This window comes from Pipistrellus hanaki (genome assembly GCF_964339955.1).
Source record: "Pipistrellus hanaki genome assembly, chromosome: 11".
Taxonomy (NCBI): Eukaryota; Metazoa; Chordata; class Mammalia; order Chiroptera; family Vespertilionidae; genus Pipistrellus; species Pipistrellus hanaki.
In genome coordinates, this window is record NC_140513.1 from 52793420 (window position 1) to 52817163 (window position 23744).

The following is a 23744-nucleotide window of genomic DNA, read 5'->3' on the forward strand; positions in this document are numbered from 1 at the left end:
CAGGGCACATGCCAAAGTTGCAGCCTCCATCCCCAGAAGGGAGTGTGCAGGAGGCAGTTGACCAATTACCTCTCATCATTGATATTCCTCTCTCTCTCCCTTCTTCACTCTGAAATCAATAAAGTATATTTAAAAATTATTTAAAAACAGTTTTAAAAACAATAACCATGTTCCTACTTTTCAACGGAAATAAAACTTATTATAAAGCAAAACACAGGTCTCTCAGTCTCTCTTCTCTCTCTCTGAATGTGTGTGGTACATGGAGATTTTTTGGGGGGGAAATATTGTAAGAGAAGCAATACTCTGTTAATACCATTACATCCCATCTTTTTAATTTTATAAAAGCAACACTGAAATACTATATTTATTATTTAAAAGCTACATGACATACTCTGAATTCAAAGCAAAATACATAAAACTTTCTTCAGAAATAAATTATTTTCAACTTAAAAAATCCTGTAAGTAGTGGTGATGGTTGCACAACATTGTGACTGCATTAAAAGCCACTGAATTGTACACATTAAATGACTGGTTTTCTATTATGTGGACTTTACCTCAATTAAAAAAAAATAACTTTGTAAAACAAAAGACAAAATTACTTTGGGGTGTTGGTCTGTTTTTATGCGTTTGTTTTAGTTAAACTAATAGGCTACTATAACAAAAAAATCCCTTCATTGTGGGTAAATATAAAAATAGAGTATAAATTTTAATGGACACATCTCCTTCAAACATAGACTTCATATAACGCCCTCTCCCACATGTCAAAAAAAGTCACTATTTTAAAAGGAACACTTTAACACTGCAATTTCTTTCTTTAAAACACTAAATAGGCTGTGTCAATGCAAGGAATACATAGAAACAAACTGTTCTGGAGAATAAAGAAAGGAAATATCCCACTTCAAATATATTGAATACATTCTTATTTTCTTTCCATATTTCATATTCTGCTTGAAGAGTTAGATAATAATAGTGGCCAACACTTGTTATGCACTCACTTAGTATATACCAAGCACTGTTCTAAATACACAGTTACTTATCAGGAGGATATTACACTACGATTACCCCGACTTTACAGATAGGAAAATCAAAGCACAGAGACAAAGACCATCTTTCCCAAGACTGAGCCAGGATTCTCATTTCTGCAAGTGTAGTCTGCTAATCAGGCTCTAAACACTAGGCTTTACTATCTCAATGTTTTTAAACCTATATTTACATCCCATAACTACTATGAAGTAAAAAGTACTATTTCCCTTACTTAACACATAAGATAAACTGAATTTAAGTTGTGCTTATTGATGGAGAAAGAACCCAAAGTGGAGTCTGAAGAAAATTCAAAATAGGAATCCCATATAATAAAAGCCTAATATGCAGATCGACTGAATGGCAGAACAACTAGTCGCTATGACATGCACTGACCACCAGGGGCAGACGCTCAATGCAGGGCCTGCCCCCAGTCTGCAGGCCCCAGGCAGCCAAGGTGGGTGCCAATGGGACCCCTCTGATTGTCCCACCAGGTGCCCCACAGAGGAAGGCAACCAGCAGGGTGTGGTGCTGGCAAGTAGGCAGCACCAGGCCTGCCAAGACAGATGCCACTGGGGGCCCCTGATAGCCCCACCAGTTGCCCCAAAGATTGGCCCTGATTGCCGACCAGGCCTACGAACCCTACCCATGCACGAATTTTGTGCACCAGGCCTCTAGTATATTATTATAACAAAGTAGACTGGAGCTGTGAAAACTAATATTTTAAAATTCAAAGTACACATTAATATACCTAAGTCAAACTTAAAAGGAACTACACTTCTTTTTAAAACCCGACATTTAGAAGACTCATTCATCAAATGGAAGAAAGAGCTTGCAACTTGAATGGCAGGCAACTTTTGGGTCCAAAGTAAGAGAAATTATTACTTAAAACTAATTTACATGTGTTTTTATAATAGTGAATAAAGAAATATGTATAAGATACAATTTAAGAGAACTAAGAGAATGTTTTTTAAAAGGATTTGCTTTAAAAGGTAGTAATAATGAAATATAAAAAGAGATCATTCTAGCAGAGATTGAAGGATGAATCAGAGGAAATAGGTAACTTTTTTTTTTTTTAAGAAAAGGGGATTCACTTTGATAAAAGTAATATGAAACCTGAGAGAGAGAGAGGAAAAAAAATGAAGAATACAAGGAGAGAGAGACAAAGATACAGGAATGAAGAAGAAATGGGATGATGTGCTAGAGGTGCCAGTCAAAGCAACACAGGACTCGGGCCACACTTGTAAATTTGGTCATAGCCATTTTAATTCTGTTAGGCGGTTCTGGTCTAAACACAAAGAGCTGTGATAAAGATTACACTTAGGAGTGAATGGACTATTTTTTTTTTTTAATATTCTTATGGAATACATTTTTAAGACAAAAAAATAAAATAGCACATTCGGGTTTCCTACCTTACCAATCTTGTTAAAAATAATGCCCCGAGAAACCCACAGCTCTGCATGAACACAGCCCAGTGTGCTAATGTGCTCATTTCTGCCGCACAGACCTGGCTTTTATTATCGGGTGCGGTCCCTTTTAAGACTTGAACTTGGAGGCAATATTTTCCTAGCCTTTCGAGGCAATTCAGATTTCCAGGCGGGAAGCCCCTTAATATTCTAGTCACAAGCTCTAGTAATCTAATTTAGAAATTAACAAAAATTGACACCTTTTATAAAACAAAACAAAACATAAAACAAGGGTAAGAAACTTGGCTCCCATGAAAAGTTAGTGGGCAAAGCACACTTTTAATCAGTCAGAATGGTTTGTGGGACCTCCCCAACTTACTCTTATCACTGTCATCTACTCCCTGGTTTCCAAAACCATAGGGTGGAATTGGTGGCCACACTGCCAGTGGTGACCAGGCAGCGCTGTTTACAGGGAGCAAAAACAATTCAAGAAACTTTTCAGGAACTAATGCACACCACAGGGAGGCAGGTGGGAGAAAGGCAGAGAGCCTGTGGTTAACTAAATCTATCCTTATCCTCCGTCTTCCATGAACAGAGAAAGATTCCTCAGGGTGCTACCCCCTACTGTGTGGCCTTGTACAAGTTATTGATGATCTCTGAGCCCCAGTTCTTCATTTGTAACAACAGAATTATACTACTTTAAAAATATTTTTATTGATTTTTAGAGAGAAAGGGAGTGGGAGAGAAACACTGATCAGCTGCCTCCTGCTGCCCCCTACCAGGGGCCGAGCCTGGAACCCTAGCATAGCCCTGACAGGATATCAAATTGGCAACGCTTCGGTGCATGGGACAACGTTCAACCAACTAAACCACACCAGCCAGAGCAAAATAATATTATTGTTTACACAGAGTTTTTATATACATTAATGACTGGTTTTTTAAAGAGCTTCACTCAGTGTCAAACACACAGTGAGTGGTAAACTAAAACTATTATTGATAATATTGTGAGTATGAATCCTTATACAAAATAAGCTTTGGAAAATAATTTCTGATATAAATAACGTATGGCTTCCAGATATACAGTTTATATGCATTAGATATGCCCTCATCACATACTCTGTAAGCATATGTGGTAAAAAGAGATTCTGTGAGGCCCTGGTCAGGTAGCTCAGTTGGTTACAGCTTCATCCCTGCACACCAAGGTTGCAGCTTGAGTCTACGTCAGAGTACATGTAAGAATCAACCACAAACATATAGATAAGAGGAACAACAAATCGATGTCTGGCTCTCTCTCTCTAATTAAAATATTTTGAGAGAGAGAGAGAGAGAGAGAGAGAGAGAGAGAGAGAGAGAGAGAGAAACTGACAAGAAAAGATCATCAGAGTGACCTAAAACTCTTGAGTGCTACCTCCAAAAGTTATCACTCACTGGCATGTGAACCGAAAGAGGCAAAAATAAAACTACACTTCAACTTCCTCTCCCATGTCACACAGGAGTTGGGATATGCTGTAACTTACCTCCAATCTCTAAGTTTACGCATTTCATGATAATGTACTCGCTTTGAGTATGTGCTTATACTTCCTAAATATCAGATCTCTCCATCCTAAATTTAGTCTCTGAAAGGAAAAGAACTTTGGGTTTGGGGGGTCTAGACCACTGCTGTGTGAAAGGAAGATACTCAATGCTGAATGAAAGGTACTCAAGTCTGAATGAAAGGCTGTTAGATGGAGAAGGCTGGCTAACTCTGATCACTGATTGGCTGGAGGAAATGGCACCCCAGGGGGCCTTTCAGAGATACTATTCATGGGCTCCGAGAGCTTTTCTAATAAAAGTTTCAGAAATGAAATGATTAGGGCAACCAACATTTTCTGAGTGCCCACTCTGTGCCAGAAACACACTGTACTGTAAGACAGTATCCTCAAGAAAAGTAGTTGGCGAGGTAAGCAAATCAGCAATTTAATATAGAGTGGGGTTAAACACAGGATGCTCTGATGCATAGAGATGGTGTACCCCTAACCCAGTGGTGGGCAAACACATTAGTCAACAGAGCCAAATATCAACAGTACAACGATTGAAATTTCTTTTGAGAGCCAAATTTTTTAAAACTGTATAGGTAGGTACATTGTTATTAACTTAGAGTACTCCTAAGCTGGCCTTTGCTAAAAAACGTCCTCAATCTGATTGAGGTACACTCAAGGGGCCAAAGAGCCACATGTGGCTGGCGAGCCATGGTTTGCCGACCACTGCCCTAACTACCAGAGAAAGAGACACTGCACTGGGGAGAACAGGAGGAGCCTAAAGGTCCAAAGTGAAAGTGAACTTGTGCTGCTCCAAGACAAAAATCTGTACTCAAACTGGAAGACACTCTACACATAAGAATACAGAAGTAAGTGCGCAAGCCATGTAGACCACGCTAGGACCGAGACTGAACTTTACTCTTGCATCTGTACAGAAATGGGGCGATGTCTCCTGTTCTCCCTCCCCTGTTTTACAGGTAGTGAATGAGCATAGTTCACTTGGCCACACACTATTCAGGCACCTGGGCACAGAGCTCTAGTAACGGGATCACCTTAGGAAATGTGCATTCTGGAGCAGCGGTCGCCAAGCTTTCAGACCTCACAGGCCACACGTGGTCCAAAGATCACCGGCTGGCAACCTCTGCCCTGGAGCATATTTCTGTTCTGGTCCTTAATCAACCTCATCGGAGAAAAGTCTTTTCTGGAGACTCCCAGACAGTTCGGTGTTCTTCGTAGCAGCAGTGTTCCCACTTCTCCTCCACCTCCTTCCCCAGCGAGTCTTGAATCCCTTACAGGCATTCCTTCTAGTCTGAGCTTTTCCCTGGTCCCCGAGGACTCCTTCCCTCAATCTTGACTAAATTGAGACGTAGAAAAAAAAAATAGATTTGACTTTATTTTCTTCTTCTTGTTCTCAGCGTCCCACTCAATAGTCTTTTGTCTTAGGATCACAAGCTCCTAAGAAGGTGAGTCACCTCTATTTTAATAACAAGTCATTTATACCGCGTACATATTATATTATGAGTAAACATAAGACATCTCCCCAGCCATTCTACAGAAAAGTCTTGCCACATAATACAGATATCTCTCAGTGCAGCCGTGAGGGAGGGAAAAGGGTGGCAAAGGATTCAAATGCACCATGTAACCACAACCAGAAGGATTACAGTACAAGGGGATGTACCTAATAATGCAACTGCAGACAGATACGCTGAATCTGAAGCATTTTAAATTACACTCAACGAGTGGCATTTGGGAGCCCTCTTTGCTCGTCTAATGGTTTTCATGCCTGCCAGATGCACGACTATAATTAGATTCACTAAAACTTGAAAAGAATGGCCAATGAATAACTTTCTCCCCTTCTTCTCCCCTAAATATCCCCAGAAGGAATCTGAGGTTCCCCACAATTTATATATGGGAAGAAAAAGCACACTACAGATAGGGGTAGGGGGTTGAAGGGGTAAAAATCCTGTGAGAAACTGTCAATGATTATATGTCAATGATTATAATTTATCAGTGTTAAATGGGTCTGTGAACTGAAAAGGAGATAGGTCTACCCAACAGAATTTAAATGGCGTCAATGAAGAGGATACAATACAGACTTGAAAAAAAGTTTCTATCTGCTTTTAAGTAGTCATCTACTCTGTGGTAAACTTAATTCTTTTTCTAATCCAAAGTATTTCACCCTCTCTTGCCTCAGAGTTTAAGAATGCAGGCAGTCAGGAGACCATAAGTACGTGGCTTCCTTCCCAGGGCACCCCATCCCATACATACTTAAAACCATGAGTTATGACTGTGTACCCATTTTCAAGATGGTATATAGTGAGCAGACTCTGTTGCTCACCGGCACTTCAGAGAGATATTTAATTTGTTAGGGGGAGGTAAGGAGAAAGCAGCTGTCAGTTAGGCTGCCATTTCTGTCATACTTTTTAATAACCCAGCTCCTATAATTACACTGTGGTTCTTCATATTAACTCAGTGAAAGCTTGCTTGTTTTTAGCATGAAAACAATTTATGAAATTATAGAAACAGACTGAACACAGCAGTTCATTTGTTGAAGCAATTATCCAGATCCTTGTCAAAAAAAAAAGAAAAAAGTACAAGCAAGAGAAGACCATGATGTGCAAAAAATGTTTCTAATTCTATGCTCTAATATGTACAATATGTCTGTGGTTGTACCGAATTATGTTAATAAGCTGCAGCCGAAATATATTTGTCACAACACAAAGGAAAGGCGCTATCCATCGTCCTGCCAGATACTTTAAATTAGTCACCAAAGGGTCCTGCCAGAGTCTCCTCTGCAGCCAGCAGATGAAGGGATAGGCTTTTTGGACAGTTTTTCCTGTGGAGCCAGAAGGATTCTTCTAGGTATTTTGAATTAATTGGAAAATGGCTGTAAAGTGCACTGTAGCACAAATACTATTTTAAGTGACATTTAAAAATGTTAACCCCGGACACCAATCTGATGTTGCTTTTCACTGGTTATCCGTCAAAAACACGAATTCCCAAGCAGCTGCTAAGAAAGGGATCTGGGACATGTGTCGGAGGGAATGCAACAAATCAGGTGATGCCAGGGTTACTGTCTCAGTCACTGCAGAAAGGCCACAATACTTTCAAGGTAAAAAGAAGTCTCACTTCACACTCTGTTAGGGCAAGATGTCTGCGATCTGTTAGCGTCTTATCGATAAATAACTGGCAAGAGCAGCACCGTGAAGCTACGTCATCCAAGTTTCACTGAGCACGTTTTCCAAGCTCTGGATAATCACTAAGAAGTTCAATTGTTTAATGTTGTCCCTGAAGAGTAAAGAAACTATTACTGATCGAACTCAACTAAATATCTATTTTGAAAAATCTTATGTGTGTGAATTTATCATATATTATTTCCAAGTGCAAATGGTTCAAGGAAGAAAAATCACTTCTTCATACCAAAATAAGCTAGTCTCTTTCTTCCAACTAGACCACTGAACTTCAACAAAAGAACACTATTAAATGTTTCCTTTTAATTATGTTAATAGTTAATTTGCATGAGGTAAAAAGGAGGATGGGAGATCTAACACTAAAATGAAACGAAGTGCTAGAGAACAGAAGCAAAAAAAAAAAATCTCAAGCTCAAATTGTGAATTGTGCAAAGTGTTATACGCAATAAAATGTGGACGTCGTTCTTTCTCCCCACATCTGGAGATAGTTTAGTATACCGACTTCCAGAAACCGAGCAACTGTCCAGTCTGACTAGCCCCTTTCATTCACAAATAAACAATTAATGGAATGGGCAACTAATTTTCCAAGTGTTCATATTCATTAGGCTGTTTCCTGAAATTAAGTATCTGCCTCATGATACAATACTGTACACATTAAATGGTCTCCCACCCCCACCCCTCCCCCAGCCACCCTTTGCCTATCAAACTCAGAGAACTAAGCATTCGTATTTCTATTTCCCTTCCTTATAACAGAGGATTGGAAAATTAGATTGCTTCCACTGTCCTGAGAAAGTACAAAGTAAAGATCCCCTCACCAATTCTTAGCAAGAGTTTACAATCTCGTGGACCCATCGTTGACTAAATGTTAACCAAACACCTACTATGTGTTAAGCATGATTATAAACCCTTACTTGTAAACATAAATATGTCCTTGTGGAATTTACAACCGAGTAGGGAGATCAACCTGACCACACATAACTCTGTTTTAAAGGAGAAGGTGATCAACGTGACAAGAGAGGCATAAACAAAATGCTTTCAGGTTCAGGGGACAGAGACTACTTACTCTGAGGTAATGAGGAAAGACTTAGAGGAGGAAGTGGTTTGGAAGATGGATAGGATTTCGAGAGTCACTAGACTGGAAGGTCCTCAAGGTCAGAGACCATGTCTGTTTACTTGGCATCTCCCTGCCCTGCCCACCACCCCCAAAATCTAGACACACACACACACACACACACACACTCACACTCCTAGCACAGTGCTGGGACGTTGACACTATGAAAAAGCTATTTAACCGAATTCAAAAGCCAAGATAGGGAAAAAAAGATCACCCAAGAAGATGGACAAGTACTGTCAATGGACCCATTCAAAAATGTGGGGGTTTTATAAAAGAGACTACCTAGGAACAAAAGATTTATCTTAAATTTGAAAACCCCGGAGAACACTGAGACTCTCTCAACATATGAGTAATATAATTAGTAGAGCCTGACATCTATTTTAACAGTTTAAGTAAGAATATATCCTGTGTCCTTTTCCAATTTTAAAATGTGGAGCACTCAGGAAAGAAAAAAATGTACTCACTATGTTAGAGAAACCATTAGAAACCTGCAAATTCTCTGACCACCGAGTTGACATTGTGCGTTGAAGGCCAAGAAAAGATTCCATTATGTGTGTGGGACCCAGAAAAACATTTCTTGAACAAATTTTAAGTTAGAAAAAGAAAATCAAAGAGAAAGGCAGTCCAAATACCGTATGTTATTGGAAATGGGTGGTGGCAGCCGGGTGTGGAGCCGTCCACCACCACCACGTTCCTCAGACCAGATACTAGAACCAAACACCTACTGCTCCTCTGGAAAAGCAGATGGGCTGCTACTTAGTGTTTTTGTGGGTTTTTGTTTTTTTGTTTTTTTGTGTTTTTTTTTAATTCCTTAGAGTATGTGCAAACAGTGCCCCTCGCTGCCCTTCGTTTCAGTGACACCAGGCAGATGTTAATGGAATGCTCATAAGGTTCTCACCATGACTTAGGGTCCCCTATACCACACAACCACCAAGTCAAATTTAAGTGGGACATTTTATTTGCCACAGCCGACTGTGGCATTTCCTTAGGACTTCCAGGAAGGAGCGGTGATAAGCATGCGTGTCATCTGGACATGTCATACAGGATTGCAACATTTTCTGAGTCGTCTGAGATTCCAGACAGACTGTACATTTTAAATTGTCTAGATGAAATCATGAGACATTCGGCTTCACAAAAAAAATGTAAAAAGCCACAAAAGGGATAAGAATAATACTCTGATGGAAAATCAGCCCCAAAGAGAGAAGAGCAAATTGAAGATAAATCCAGATTCCTGGTTCATATGCCCCCAGAGCCAAACCAAATGGAATAAAGCTCAAAACCAAGTAATATGTCCTACAAAGCATCAGGAATGAATAATTTGGGCTTAATCCCAAACATGTTAGATTTAACTGTCACAAACTTCAAAGAAAAATACAGAAAATATGGCAGAGAGGGTCTACCCTAAGATGTTAATGTATGTAAGTATAGCAATAGTTACATTTTTGGCCCCCAAAATTGGCCCAAACTGGAAAATCTTTCCAGAAAATTAAAATGAAGTAAGCTTCTTCTTAGCAAGGATGGTGTCTTAATCATCCCAGGATCTCAAACTCTGGAGTAGGCAATCAATACATGCATGCTGCAGGACCAAATTCAGTTCAGTGTGATGCTTTTATTTTATAAAACCAGTAAAACCACTTGGAAAACCTTATTCTGGTCTGAAGGGGAAAAATCTGATAACTTAACTTCATCAATGTAAATGGATTTACTGTCATAATTTATGGAGTTAAAAACACATTTTTTCCTACCTGCAAAAACAACTGTATACATGCCATGATGCCCCTAGCCAGGCAACATTTGCTGCTGAGCACAAGAAGGATGCTTGCAATGGTGAGGATGCAACACAATGAACCCATCATGACTGTCATAACGAATGAATGGTGAGACAACTCATGTGACGTAGCATGTACATTTACCATTCTGCCTCACATATTCCTATAGCTCATTATCTTAAGAGTTATCATTTCTCAGGCTCTAGCTATGTCCCAGGCACTAGGCTAAATACATCCATGGAAATACTTCACAAACATGAATTTAATTTTCATGACAACTATGCAAGATAGAGATTATTATCACCTCCATTTTATAGGTAAGGATATTAAGGGTCAGAGAAATTGAATGACTTGACCAAGATCGGATAGCCGGTCAGTGGAAGAAGTGGAATTCAAAACCAAGTCTGATCAGCTCAATAGCTCACATTTGTCGATTACATCAAGGTAACTGCAAGTAACTTGGAAAATTTGGAGACCATGACCAGTTAATTGTATTTCCACAATCATATTGAAAACATTGAGTACACATGGAAATTTTCTTATGTAGCCCTCTCAGTATCCCTGATTTGAACCATGCTGTCCTCCTTGCCATTTGTGCAAATATTATTACATCTTTAGGAAACCATTATGTGTTGCCACACATAATATGAATACCAGTTATGTGAATTACAACAGGTCATTGTGAAAGGGTTCCGGGGTTGGCAGCTCTGTAGTGCTTGTTAAGACAGTGAACTTGAGAATATGAAAACTAACCTGGGGGTGAGATAAACATTGATAAATATAAATCTCATGGTCTATCTCCAAGTCCATTTTAATCTTGGCGCTGCAATCTAAATGAGGTACTTATTCATAACTAAAAAAGAAAAAAGGGTATAATACATCCCCTCCAGATGTTTTGAGGAGTAATAAGTAAAGCCTCCTAAAAATACTTAAAAGATTAAAAAAACAAAGAGTTGCCCACTTTTGGACTAAAATTGATGGTCAGACATAGCTTCACATTAAGATATAAAATGAAAGTTAACCAGTTTGGTTTTTTAAAAATGCAACTAAAAACATCATTCTATGACAAATTATATTATGCTTCAGAAAGAATGCATAACTCAGAGAGAGCAAAGCAGAACAATGTAAAGAGGATTATGAAAACAGGCCTATTTCTACATCAAAGTGAGTTCACTCAGGCCACACTTGCAATCAAGGGAATCCCCACAAGTCCTTCAGAACCAGCGCATCCAAGTTCAACTTATGAATGAAGGGAGGGAAATGTGAGGTCAACTATAGGAGCTTCTGAGTATAAGCCACATATAAATGGTTTTTGTGGCAGGCACAAAGTTACTAAAACTGCTCAGTCATTTTTGTAATATTTTAAAATAATTTATTTTTAAATTATAGTTGACATAAGTCTTTAAGTCTTAATAAAGGGTCAATTTCCAGGGCCTAGATTTCATTTGTGATTATCTGGAGCATCAGCAGTTCTTAGCAACCAGTTGTTGTTGTTTTTTGTGTTTTTAATATATTTTTATTGAGTATATATTTAATAGATTGTTATTTAATATATATTTTTATTGATTTCAGAGAGGAAGGGAGAGGGAGAGAGAGATAGAAACATCAATGATGAGAGAGAATCACTGATTGGCTGCCCCCTGCACACTGCCTACTGGGAGGTCCAGCCTGCAACCTGGGCATGTGTCCTTGACCAGAATCTAATTTGGGACCCTTCAGTCCACAGTCCAATGCTCTATCCTCTAAGCCAAACTGGCTAGGGCTTATTATATTACTCAAACTCATAGAATATATATTTTATCATGCCCATTTCACAGATGAGGAATTTGGGGCACAGAGAATTCCTTAACCTGTCCAATGTCACACAGCTAGTACAAAGGATTGGAACAGGATTCAAATCTCAGCAGTCTTGCTCTGAGCCCATGCTCCTTATCATGGCGCCATACTTCCCTTTCCCAGGAATGCTAGTAAAACCATGCCTGGAACAGTCTCTAAAGTGAAGTGTCATTTTACAAAAGCAATTTTACAAAAGTGACCAAAAGCAATTTCCAGGCGACCTACTCTAAGATATGCACTTTTCTACACAGGCTTGTTTATGGGATTCCTGCCGATGACCCCCCTCAACCCCATGTCCAGTGCAATGCTACACTATCAGTGAGGCCAGTGCCTTGGGGACCGTCATGAACAACCCCTCCCTGGCACGTGACCTCTAAGGTGGCAGGGGTCTGCTGGCTGGCTGCATTGTCTCCGTGATTTAAACCAGACCATCTGGCCGCCTTGTTCTCTGAGCTGGGGCATGCCTAAAAAATGCTCAGATTGCATTTAACAACTTCTCTTCTCTCTGGCCAGATATAAGCGCTGGGATATTTTACACAGATTTCAGTTCATTCTATAATAGCATAGAAAAAAAAACTTTCTTTGATATGAACTCTTTCATGACCAAAGTCTGTTCATGAGATGACCAGCAGGAAGAAAGACAATGGGGAACATGGTAGTAAACTTGAGACAGGATGGCCAACGTAATATTCAGGGCTCTCTCCTTATTTACAAATGCAATCAGTAGGAATGGTCTGTAAATTTCTGTCAAAAAAAAAAAAAGAGTAGAATTTCACATTACAATACTTAATAAACCCTAGGTTTAGGGCATCTGCAAATTCTTCAAACTACAATTCAAAGCAAAGACTGAAGCAAGGAGTGAGGACAGGGCGTGGAAAAAAGATGGATATTACTTTCTTCTACAGGAGCCTTGATTGTTCAATTATTTTAAGTCTCAAAGATCACCAAAAACAAAGAAACTCATTGTAAAAAGTCGACCAAAGGGGGGCTTAGAAAAAGAGAGGGGAAAAGTATAATTGAAGGGAATTACAAAAATTCAAAGGGAGTGGTGGCTCTGTTGGGGAGGGAAGAGTTGAAACAAAATTCCAGTGAAAATGCTCATGGAAAAATAAACATGTACACCACCAGTCCCAGAATATGAGAGGAAAGAGGGGAGCAAGGAGAAGATTCACCCCTAACATAATGCATTAGGAAAACACAAATAGTTTTCTTTGAAAAACAAAACACAAACAAACAAACAAACCCTGTGGCACATCAAGCTCCCTGTGACTGCAGGGTGAAAGTGTAACATAAAAATCCAGTCTACAAGTGCCAAAGGAAAGGAAACTTTCCCCAAATAACAAAATAAAAATAAACCTTTGGTTAAAATAATACATTACACCCTGATATAAACTGAAACGCTCTTGTCCGTGGGTTGATCTTAGGAAACCCTTAAACATGAGCATGTAACACTAACAAACTATTTGACATTATTATTTGGGTTCAAAGACTCCCTTTCTCTAAATGTTTATAGCACCATACCAGTTATTTCAACTGAGCTGACACAATGAATTTCAAATGATCTAATACTTCTGACTTACCAGCGGATTAGCACATGATTACCCTGAGTACAAGGATTATTATTACTGCTGCTCTAAGATATTAACACTTTCTGTAACACACTCTCAGGACGCTGCATAGATCACTAAAAAAAAAAAAAAAAAGTGACAAAATACACTGGGGGGAAAGGGGATTTTTTTTAAAAGGGGGTGATAAATGTTCTCTTTTAGGACTTCTTGCTTAACATAAGATGGTCCTGCCACCGAGAGAACCAGCATTTTGCATGACGCTTTCAGTGGAGTACAAGCCACAAATAAACAAGTCCGGCGTTCAGTGCTCTCAGGAAATTATGCCATGGTGGCCTTCTTCTTCTTCCTCCCAGGAAGACCAGGCTCCAAACAAAAACCTCCACTTTGTAATAGACAACTAATTCTCATGTAATGAATGACAGAACACAGCATTAATGTACTTAACAAGACAGAGCTAAATTCAATGAAGCTTGACGCCATTTATATGAAAAAGGGTTACATTTGTAGACAGAGCCAAAGGGAGAGGAGATAATTCTGAATTAAATCATGAAGCTTCTGCTTTGGTTTAGTCCTCTCCCTGGAAATAGAGATCATAGCTAAAATATGGCCCTTATAACTGGCAACTGCAACAAAGCCAAATACCCCTGTATTAAACTCTGTCTTCCAGGAAGAGGTAACAGCTAAAGGACTTTGCTCAGAGTTTCTACTGGCAAAAGTGCCATTTTTTTTGTAGCCAAGTATCTGCCCCCAAAAAATGTGTCTTTTACCTACTGGATTCCACGATATGCAAATCAGCTCATACATAGCACTGCTATAGAAAGTTCAGATAACCTAAATGATGTCTTAGTATTTATCGAAACTTGAGGATATGTCATGCAAACAAAAGAGGTAAAAGAAAGCCGTGTGACACAAAATGTGTATGTTGAAAAGTTAAATTTAGGTGGATTTTTTTGAGAGTTTTAGTATTACGTTACCTCACTCTATAAAAAGAGGGGGTGGCATAGAGACACAGGTCATGTGGAAATGTGTTATATGTGTGCAATTCTTCTTAAAAATATTTTCTTAAGCCTATGAATAATAAAATGCCACCCTTCCTTTTTCAGTGTGAGTTTGGGAAACAGCTTTTAAAGTACATTTAAAAACAGCAAATGAACTATGCCAACCAAGCACCTACAACTAATGTGAAAACAATTTATGATTTATTATAAGTAGACAAGAGAATATTTTAACTCCCCTGCAGGTTTTCAGTAAGAACACTGATCTAACTCGCACCCTTAGTGCATCTGGTGATATGACTTATTTCTGTGGGATGTGCTTTCCGTACATGGAGGTACCACCACCTGGAACTGCTCTCCCTCAAGCCAGGGAAGCCTCAGCTTCCCTCTGCCCTCGCCCATCCGCAGTGTTATCTGGTTCTGCTGTTGTCACGGGGCCAGGGAATGAAGCTCTTCCAGAAAACTTACCCAAGATCAAACTGTGCCTGGTGACAGCAATGTCCAGGCCATAAGTAATGTTCAAAGGATTCAACAACGCCTGTGACTGATCATTCTCTTTCCCTTGCCATCACCTGCTGATTTTGTCCAGGTGTTTTATGGCTATCTTGAGGATCTGGAGAACAGACAGAGGGAAGACTTTGCCAATTTCTTTTGTCTGGGATTGTGAATGAATTCCTTACACAGATGGCGGACAGCCTCGGCTCAGGGCAGCGCCAGGCTATATTGCCTCCAACCCCCAGAAGGAGAAACGAAGGGGAGACATTATCTTCTCCCGCAGCACTGCCTGCAATGTGTCTGTGGTTAGCAAACGGAGACAGCAGGCCTTCACAGAGGGGAACGTGAGGAAGGGAGAAACGCGACAAGTAACTGGAAAGTGTATACTTGTTTGAGGTGTTACTAAGCACTTAGGAAGGAATAAAAGAGGCTGATCAGAATGATGATTCCTGAACAAACGTGCTTCTAGCAAAGACTTTTTTAACCTAAGGATCAGTTACTTTTTTACTTGTACATTAAAGTCACAGGCTCTCCTAAATTAACCAAAATGTGGATTTTAAAAGCCAAGTCAACCCTTTAAAAGCTATTTCACTGTTGTGTTAGAAAGAAAATTGGACTATTGTCTAAATCTATGCTGTCCAATAGGGAGGCCACTAGCCAGCCATACCTGAACATTTGTCACTTGAAATGTGGCCAGTACAATTTGAGAAGTCTTATAAGTATACAACAAACACTAGATATGGAAGACTCAGGATGTAAGAAAAAATGCTAAATAGTGATAAATATTCATATTGAGTACATTTTTTATACCTATTATATGTAGAAATGGTCATTTTTGACACACTGGGTTAAATAAATGCCAAAATCAACTTCACCTGTTTTGCTTTTTTAATTTTTGTGCTGTGACTACTAGAAATTTTTAAAACTTCATGTAAAAATGGATATTTTTCTACTGGATAGTGCTGGTTTAGACTCTGCTACTCTTGTCCATTTCAACCTGTTGTTGGTTATTTGATCATGGCCTTTTTTCTTTAACTTTCTGAGCCTTTTTTTCAAGTGAGAGGGATGGAAATCAAGGGTATAGACTCCAAATGTCATAGCTCCTAGAATTACAAAATTTTAAAGCTATTTTTCAGACTTTCCTTCCTGAAATCTATGCTCCATTTTCATGTGGGCCTGCTTTAAAGAAGCAGTAAAGAGCAAACAATAGGAAAACAAATTTTATTCATTATTCAACTAATTGAAGAACCTACAGCTCCATCTGATGACTTCTTACAATTATGGTTTTTCAGAAAAGTTTAAAAAATGTGTTTGTTGTGGGCAACCTTAGTGATCATGCACATTCCATCGGTAACTGATGGCCCTAGATGAAGTGTAAACCCACCTATGCCTGGAAGGAGATGGGCTTACAAAGCAATGTTCTAAATTGTTTGTTTCATAGATTCAAGCCCACCCTCACAGGTACCTGTGACACTATTTCATTTGTAAGGAGGCTACAAAGCAGAGATATCCCCTTTAAAAAAAACAAAACACCTCAGAAAAGCTTTCGTGGTTTCCTCACTAAATCGGAGGGAGTATATTTTAAATTACAAGGTGTGGTTGATCCCTCGTGGAGGCACAATTTCTAAAGCAATAGCTGCAAAGATCGCATCAGTTATGGCTAACTTTGTGATAATTTATGAAACACCTCCTCACACAACTCTTGGGTGGCCAGTCCCAGAAGAAGGTATTTTTAGGAGCCTGGTGCTCCCACAACTTGGACTGTCTGAGTTAGGTGATTCTAACAGGGCTGCGGATGAAGCAAAAATGAAGAAAAACAACTTCAGGTGGCACTTTAAGTACTTAGTACCATGCTATCATTTCTCTACTCTTAAGCAATGGTCAACAACAAGTTCCTTGGTAGAAATAGACATTTTCTCTTACAGATTATGTGGAGGATTTGAATGTGTGCTGCCTGCATCAGAGAAAGGAAAGGGAGAACAGAAGGAGATTAAGTAAATGCAGGGCAGAAACACAGTATCTGTTTAATCCGTATATTTTTACCAAAATGATGGTGAAACGAAACCTCACAGCCTAGCTCACAGGAAGCCGTGATGGAGTATGTTCTTGTGTATGTAAAATGCACCTACATTCTTCTCCCTCATTAATGGATATATTCCAGTGAATGAGATAGAAAGAGTAGTCAGGTCAGCCATAATACATTGGAAGTGCAGCCTACACAACTGAGGAGTGAAGAACTGGAGAGAAAGAAAGCAGCATATTTTACCAGAGAGAATTATTCCCTAGCATGATAATTTTCAGTTCTAATACATAGCTAGCAGAAAAGAGCTATCAATGAATTCCATTGTGTTTTATGTACCCAATGGAGGAAAGCACAAAATCTTGAAACTTTTGAAAAAAAGAGTGTAAGTAAAGAACATGGGCGGATAGGTGCAAGTGAAAGTGTAGAAAAAGTATGGCCAAAACTAAGGAATCTGCAGAGAAAACTACCTGAATGGCTTAATTAGGCAGCCATACTCAGTAAAGCAATTAAGAGGGCTATTTTAAAATGTCAGTGATACAAGACTGATATTATATTTGTCTGAACGTATATTTGATATTTGTATATTTGATGATAACCACCTAACTTATATGCAGTTAAACATTAGTTTAAATTATTTTCTGTTGTAAGTATTCCTAATGCCTAACAGATAAATAAATACTAAAGTGAGGCTGAATTAATTCCTCGCTGCTCTTTTCTTGGCTAATACCAAATGTATGTGGATCATTACACAGATGACTCTAACCAAAAGACTTTGAGAAAATCAGAATAAGATTAGCTTTGAGCTATGTCAGTAGAAGGCAATGTGAAAAGAATTAATTGAAAAAAGCAAAGCAAAACACAGGAATGGATGTTACCTGAGGAAATGGTTTACTGGGTAATTTAGTACCTTTGTTTAATGTTTCTTTAAACAAATAACATGATTTGGATTTCAAAATATCATGCTGGGTTTGTTTGTGTTTTGTTTTTTTTTTTCTAAAAGATATACCGAATTTTTTAAAAATATTTTTAAAATGCTACCTAAAACTCTTTAAATAGCATATTTAAAAAAAAAAAATCTTATTTCTTCACAGCAAAGAGCTTCCAGAAACCACGACAAATTCATGCCCTCTGAATGTCTGGGAATGGTCGGTTCATGTGTTATTAATAATCCAGACAAAGTATTCATATTAATGGGCATATAATGAATATTCAGCTGCATATGGACTCATACCACAGGGACAGCAAAACCAAAACCCACCTTTACTCATGCTTGCCAGACATATACTAGCATACCTAGCTGACTATACCAACTTTTGGTGTTTATACAGTTAGATAAATGTTCACTATGGCACTAGAGCTAGATAGATGTACAAAAAAATCCCTGTCCTTTTAAAGTGGGGGCAAGAAAAAGTGCTCACCCAACATAAAAGTTAATTTTACATTAGCATCATTAATATTATACTCACACTGTACCCACCAAATAAACTTTGTGCTTTTAAAACAAATCCGGTCGCTCGAGGTGCCTGCTGTGTCTGCTAAGAAAGCAGAGCCTACCATGCATGGCTAGCATTGACCCTCTTCCCCAATGCCTTGTATATCCCTGGTCAACTCTCAAATCTTCCTTTTCCCTGGTTTGAATCAGAATCCTTCACTTGTACAAAGTAATGCCAGTGGTATTAAAAACACACACAAGCTCAAAGGAATGGTTCCAAATAGAAATTATACATTTTTTTAAAGTCACGGTTATTTCCCTAGTTTACTTGAGAATTTAAAGTTTTGTTTTTTTTTTCCTTTAACTCCAACAAATATTTCTTTTAAAAAGATGTTGTGTTTTTTTTTTTTTAATGTGGCTGAAATGAGAATGCACACGAGATAGTTTTTCAAGGCCAGCAAGCACTTCCTAACCAAATCCCCCACTTCCTTTGCTCGCTAAGCATAACTCCTTTAAATGTGCACATCCTCTAGAAAGTTAGAAGGGAGCACCTCCTCGCATGTAATAGCTGGCAGCTGGGAAGCCAATTGGTGCAGTCCGAGAGCACATCTTAGAAAGCAGCTCTGCAACATTTAATAACTAAGTGGTAATTGGGCACAGAAACATAAACTGTCAAACTGAATCAAAACCCCCTTGCTTTTCAGAGTATTATTTGTAAGATTAGACTAGAATTAAATTTGAACATGCATCCACCCTATGCATTCAGTCAAATTATAAAACCCGGGGCGGGGGGGGGGGGGGGGGGGAATGCTGTGCTTTCTTTGTGTAAAATTAATGTCAGCTTTGTGTCCTTAAACCAGACCTGATCGGGAAATGAAATATGTTTAGTTCTGAAATAGTTGTGGTAATTCAATCCCTGCACTCTCCTTATTTTCCTGATGACAAAGAAAAACTCCCAACTGGCAGGGCCACCTGCACTGATTACTCCTCCATCCACACCCACAGAATATGAAAATGAGCCAATGATCATTAACCTTAATTTCTTCTAACATAAACCTCGGCTCTTTTTCAGTCTTGCTACTCAGGGAACTCCCCTGGGGTAGAGAAAAGGAGGGGAGGGGGTTGCAAAATAAGGAAATAGGGACTGAAAGCTCAGAGCAAAGGGGGTGAAAAGCAAATGGGGGAAAAAATAGAATCCATCGGCTTTTAAAAAGCTGCACAGCTGGCTTATTAAACTTCATACAGCAAAGATGTAACAAAGATAAAGAGATTCTGAGGCATCACCACTCCTGTCCAACCCTCTCCTTCTAAGCATACAATAAGGAAGGATGCTTCCTCCCCACCTCTCACTCCCCTTCACATCACTCCTCCACCCAGACATCACTATAGAGAGAGAGAGTGGGCAATAAAAGATGAATCAGGACAGCAGGAATGCAGGTGTGGCTGGAGGATCTCCAGAAGGAGGACCAAAGGGCCTCTGCCACCAGGAGGGAGATCAGAGATTTTCAAGGTGAGCACTTCAAATACCGTGTTGAATGCATCACACCTTCTGGTCATCCCCATTCAAGTACCACCAACTGGAATCATTTTAATCCAAGCTGTGTGGGGCTAGATCCCATTGGCATTACATCACCTTCTAATGGATGAGGAGCGAGTTGGAGCCCTAAAAAGAAACACAACCAGGAGGGGAACGGGGAAACTTCAGAAATAACAGCACAGATGTGTACACTGAAAATTACCTCGTTCTGTTTGCCTACAGACCTAAACAGATTGCCCCAGAAGATCCTAAGAGCATGAAAACGAAAGAACATATCCAACACATCAATATATGCAACTACACGCAATACCTCTATAAAACATTCCTGAAGCTGGGAGAAAAACAAATTTAAAAATTGTTGCAGTGCTAAATGAAAGCAAAAAAGTGTTGTGTGTGTGTGTGTGTGTGTGTGTGTTTTCCCATTAAAATATGAATGCAAAGGCAAATAAATGCTTAAATAACACATCCAAAGTATGACTGTATTATCTGCACGTGTAACAGAAACTGTCTGTTGTCTACCCAACACAGGCAGAGAACAGCTTTTGCTCACACAGTTACCCCCTCCTTTCAGATCTCAGATCAGTAGAAGCCATGAGGAGGGTGAGGCAGAAAGGCAGGGAAAACAAACACAAACAAAAACCTGGTTATAATTTGGTCCTGGATTCCACTGTGCAATTTAAACCAAAACCGGGCTCTCGGTTGCTCCTTGTTCCCTGCCTCCCTGCTTAGCTACTGACTGTAAACACACAGCATCTACATACGCCCTGCCTTCTGTTTTTCTCTCTCCTTCCTCCCCTGCACCCTCACCAGGCTGACAGAGGTCAACGGTCCTCCCTGGAAGTGCGGACGGAGTGCTGAAGTATTCTGTGCCATGAGTCATCTTAATAGATACTCTAGCGACTGCTTGGGACACAGCGGTGGGCCGAGAGAGCAAGGCTTTTAATAAAGCAGCGCTTTTGCACACTCACAGCCTGGTTAATGTGGTACCTGCCGCTTGTTTACCAAACAGCGCAGGCATGTCTCCGTGTCGATAACTTCCCGGTGACAGTGAGGCGACTGAATCTGGGCATGGAACAGATGCACCTTTTTACGCTCTGTTAAGCCGTGTCACAGACTACAGCCCCCGAGCGCATTCCTTTATTTATGCTGCAGCCAGTTGAGCTAATTGTCAGAGACAGACCTGGTTCTAATTCTGCAGAGTCCAGCAACTGCCGGAGCGCATGTGCCGAGGCATGCATGGTGCAGAACGCTTTCTGAAAGGGAACAGCTGAAAAATTAGAGTCAGAGGGCAGGGGCGTGATCTGTCAGGATTTTACCTAGAGGGACTTCAACAATGTCGCATATCTCAACAGCCGGTGATGGAGACAAAGGAAAAGCAACAGTAGGGCTTGAATGAAGAAGAGGGAAGCGAATGGCAAAGCAAATACCTGTATGTAAAGAAAACACTACAGAGCTGAGGCGGCATTAGCTTTTTCAAAGAATACGGTGAGGCCTGTGCAGCCATAAAATATTCACAAGTTCAAAAACTACCTGATCACAGGCCAATAGTCAATGCAGCTCACATCGGCAACTCTGCACAATACCAGGACTCAGCATTTCAGATATCATGATGCAAGCCCATGAATGACACCAAAATTATGAGAAAAAAACAAGCCCCTCACTCATCCAGCCATACAACTTCAATCTGCTTGATCCTGTTGCAGACAAAAGGACTCCCATTTACCGTTCTCCTCACACCCTGCAGTATGGGAAGTGTTTCTTATTAGCTGTAATGCCATACTCATATTTTATCAGTAGCAAGAGCTCACTCCAGTTAAAGTTCTTCACCCATCATGGGCATTTTTCAGCAAATTAATGTCTTTTACTTGCATGATTTCTCTTCATATTATAACTTGGGGTTTAAACAGATCATAATACTTTGCAGAAAAGAAAAAGAGAGTAAGAGCTCCGTGTTGATAATTTTTACTACTTATGACTAAATGACCTCAACTGAGGAATAAAAAATTAAGTCATTTGTCTTATGAGGTACCAGAGGACATTTTATGGTGTACAATTTAGCTAATAATGGGTTGGGGCCAATCCCTAACAAGTCACATGTTTCCATTGTCCCTTCACCCCCTGCTTATGTTTTTACCACATCCTAACAAAAACATGACCAGAACTGGTGAAAAACATACGGTTCCAACTAATGAATCACATACTTTCCCGCAAGTACAGTAAGTACTACCAGCTGTGTGACAGTCTTGCTTTGGCAGTGGAACCAGCGCAGAACAAGCCGGCCCATCTGAAAGCAGCTGTATTAAAAAACCACAAGCAATATAAGTGTGTCTGCCTTCTCAGGGCGGCTTTGTCTCTGTTCTGTGTCTCTGCTCTGTCCCCAGAACATGCCAGCCATCTTGTTTAAAGAGCGTTTCAAAAGTTACAAAGGTAGAGAGAAAACCCAGAAATTTAAAACACACACACACACACACACACACACACACACACACACACATTTTCAGAAAGAATTGTCACTTTGTCGAGTGGGATTCAAGGAAGACACCTCTCTCCCACATCCACCCTCCCGTGAGCATCTTTGGGGGCTTACTAAAGAGTGTGCATATCCATGTATCTAGATAAGGGAGGAGGAGGAGTGGGGTGGGGGTGGGTATCACAAGACCCAGCTACTGACAGACAGGCGGATGAATGCACACAAGCACAGCAACACAGACGGAGAACAATTCGCAGATTATCAGCTCATGCCATGGGAGCCACTACAAAACATACACTTGCCAACTATACAACAGGCTTCATTTGTTACCACAGAGCATACTGGAAAAAAAAATTACCCCGCAAGCCCTAGATATTTTCATACAAATAGACTTTTCCTTTCTGTGAAACAACATTCAAATGGATAAACATTACTGTTAGGGAGGAAGGGAGCGGGTAGAAGTCCATCAGCATTAATCTAGGAATGTAAGTGCAAATGGTAGGATTTTTTAACCTTTATAGTGTGTGAAGGCAATAGCTAATAAAATTGTACCAACATCATTAAGCGATCGGTAGCTTTCGTGTAGCTCCTAAGTACCATCCCAAGTTTGCTCTGCAAAAAAAAAAAGAAATAGCTGGAGTTGTCATTCTGGGCTTTTCCAAAGTCTTAATCAGGAATAAAAAGATAAAAGTGGTAAAAATTCTCTCTTTTTTTTGGCAAGAGTTTTAAATAGAGGGAAGTCACATGTAAGGACTTAACAGAGAATTTTTGCCTTTGATGTTTGCCTTTATCACCTAATTTGGCCAAACACATTATTCTAAGCTTATGTTATAAAGATGTTTCCTTCAGCAAAATTCTAATCCAAAAGTCACAGTAACACATCTTTTCTTCCTGCTTATGCCACAGTTCTATGGATAATTTTGTTTTTAATGATGTTATCACCTGTGTAACACTTCCAAAATGGTCAGCAGATTTGCTATGTTAATGGAGACAACCTTGGCTCCTGTGACACCGATGCCTCCTAAGTGAGGTGTGCTGTGTGTGGAACTAGGGAGTTCAGGCGTGGGTTAGACAAAGGCAAGTGCCTTGGGTGAGTCCAGCAGTCATCATCCATGCGGCTGGGATCAGGCCAGACAACTGGGAATGGTTGAGAGCACCAAGAGTAATAGGAAAACAGCAAACGGTGGACGTGAAGCACAAGACTTTGCAAATATTCACTGGAATGTGGGTTTGAACAGCAGTTCACTGATAAAGAAATAAGACATATGATTTTGGAAAAAAATGACTGGTTGGTAGTACTCTGAGTTCATATTAAATTTAATGTAGACTGCCCATCTAAGAAGGAAAATATCCAAAATTAGATAATGAAAT

The 23744-nt window shown here is 39.7% G+C and overlaps 1 protein-coding gene across 19 annotated transcripts in view; it reads right to left on the minus strand.

Moving 5' to 3' along the window:
* BNC2 (basonuclin zinc finger protein 2) overlaps positions 1-23744 on the minus strand; it is a 427699-nt gene that overhangs the window by 175498 nt on the left and 228457 nt on the right. Inside the window, exon 1 of one of the 19 annotated variants that reach the window (XM_084898226.1) lies at positions 8713-8787. The exons of the other annotated variants lie outside the window; for them this stretch is intronic. Within the exon in view, the coding sequence (XP_084754352.1) occupies positions 8713-8766 (54 nt within the window). The 5' untranslated portion in view covers positions 8767-8787. Of the gene's footprint in view, positions 1-8712; positions 8788-23744 lie in introns of those variants that run through there. 19 annotated transcript variants of the gene reach the window in all.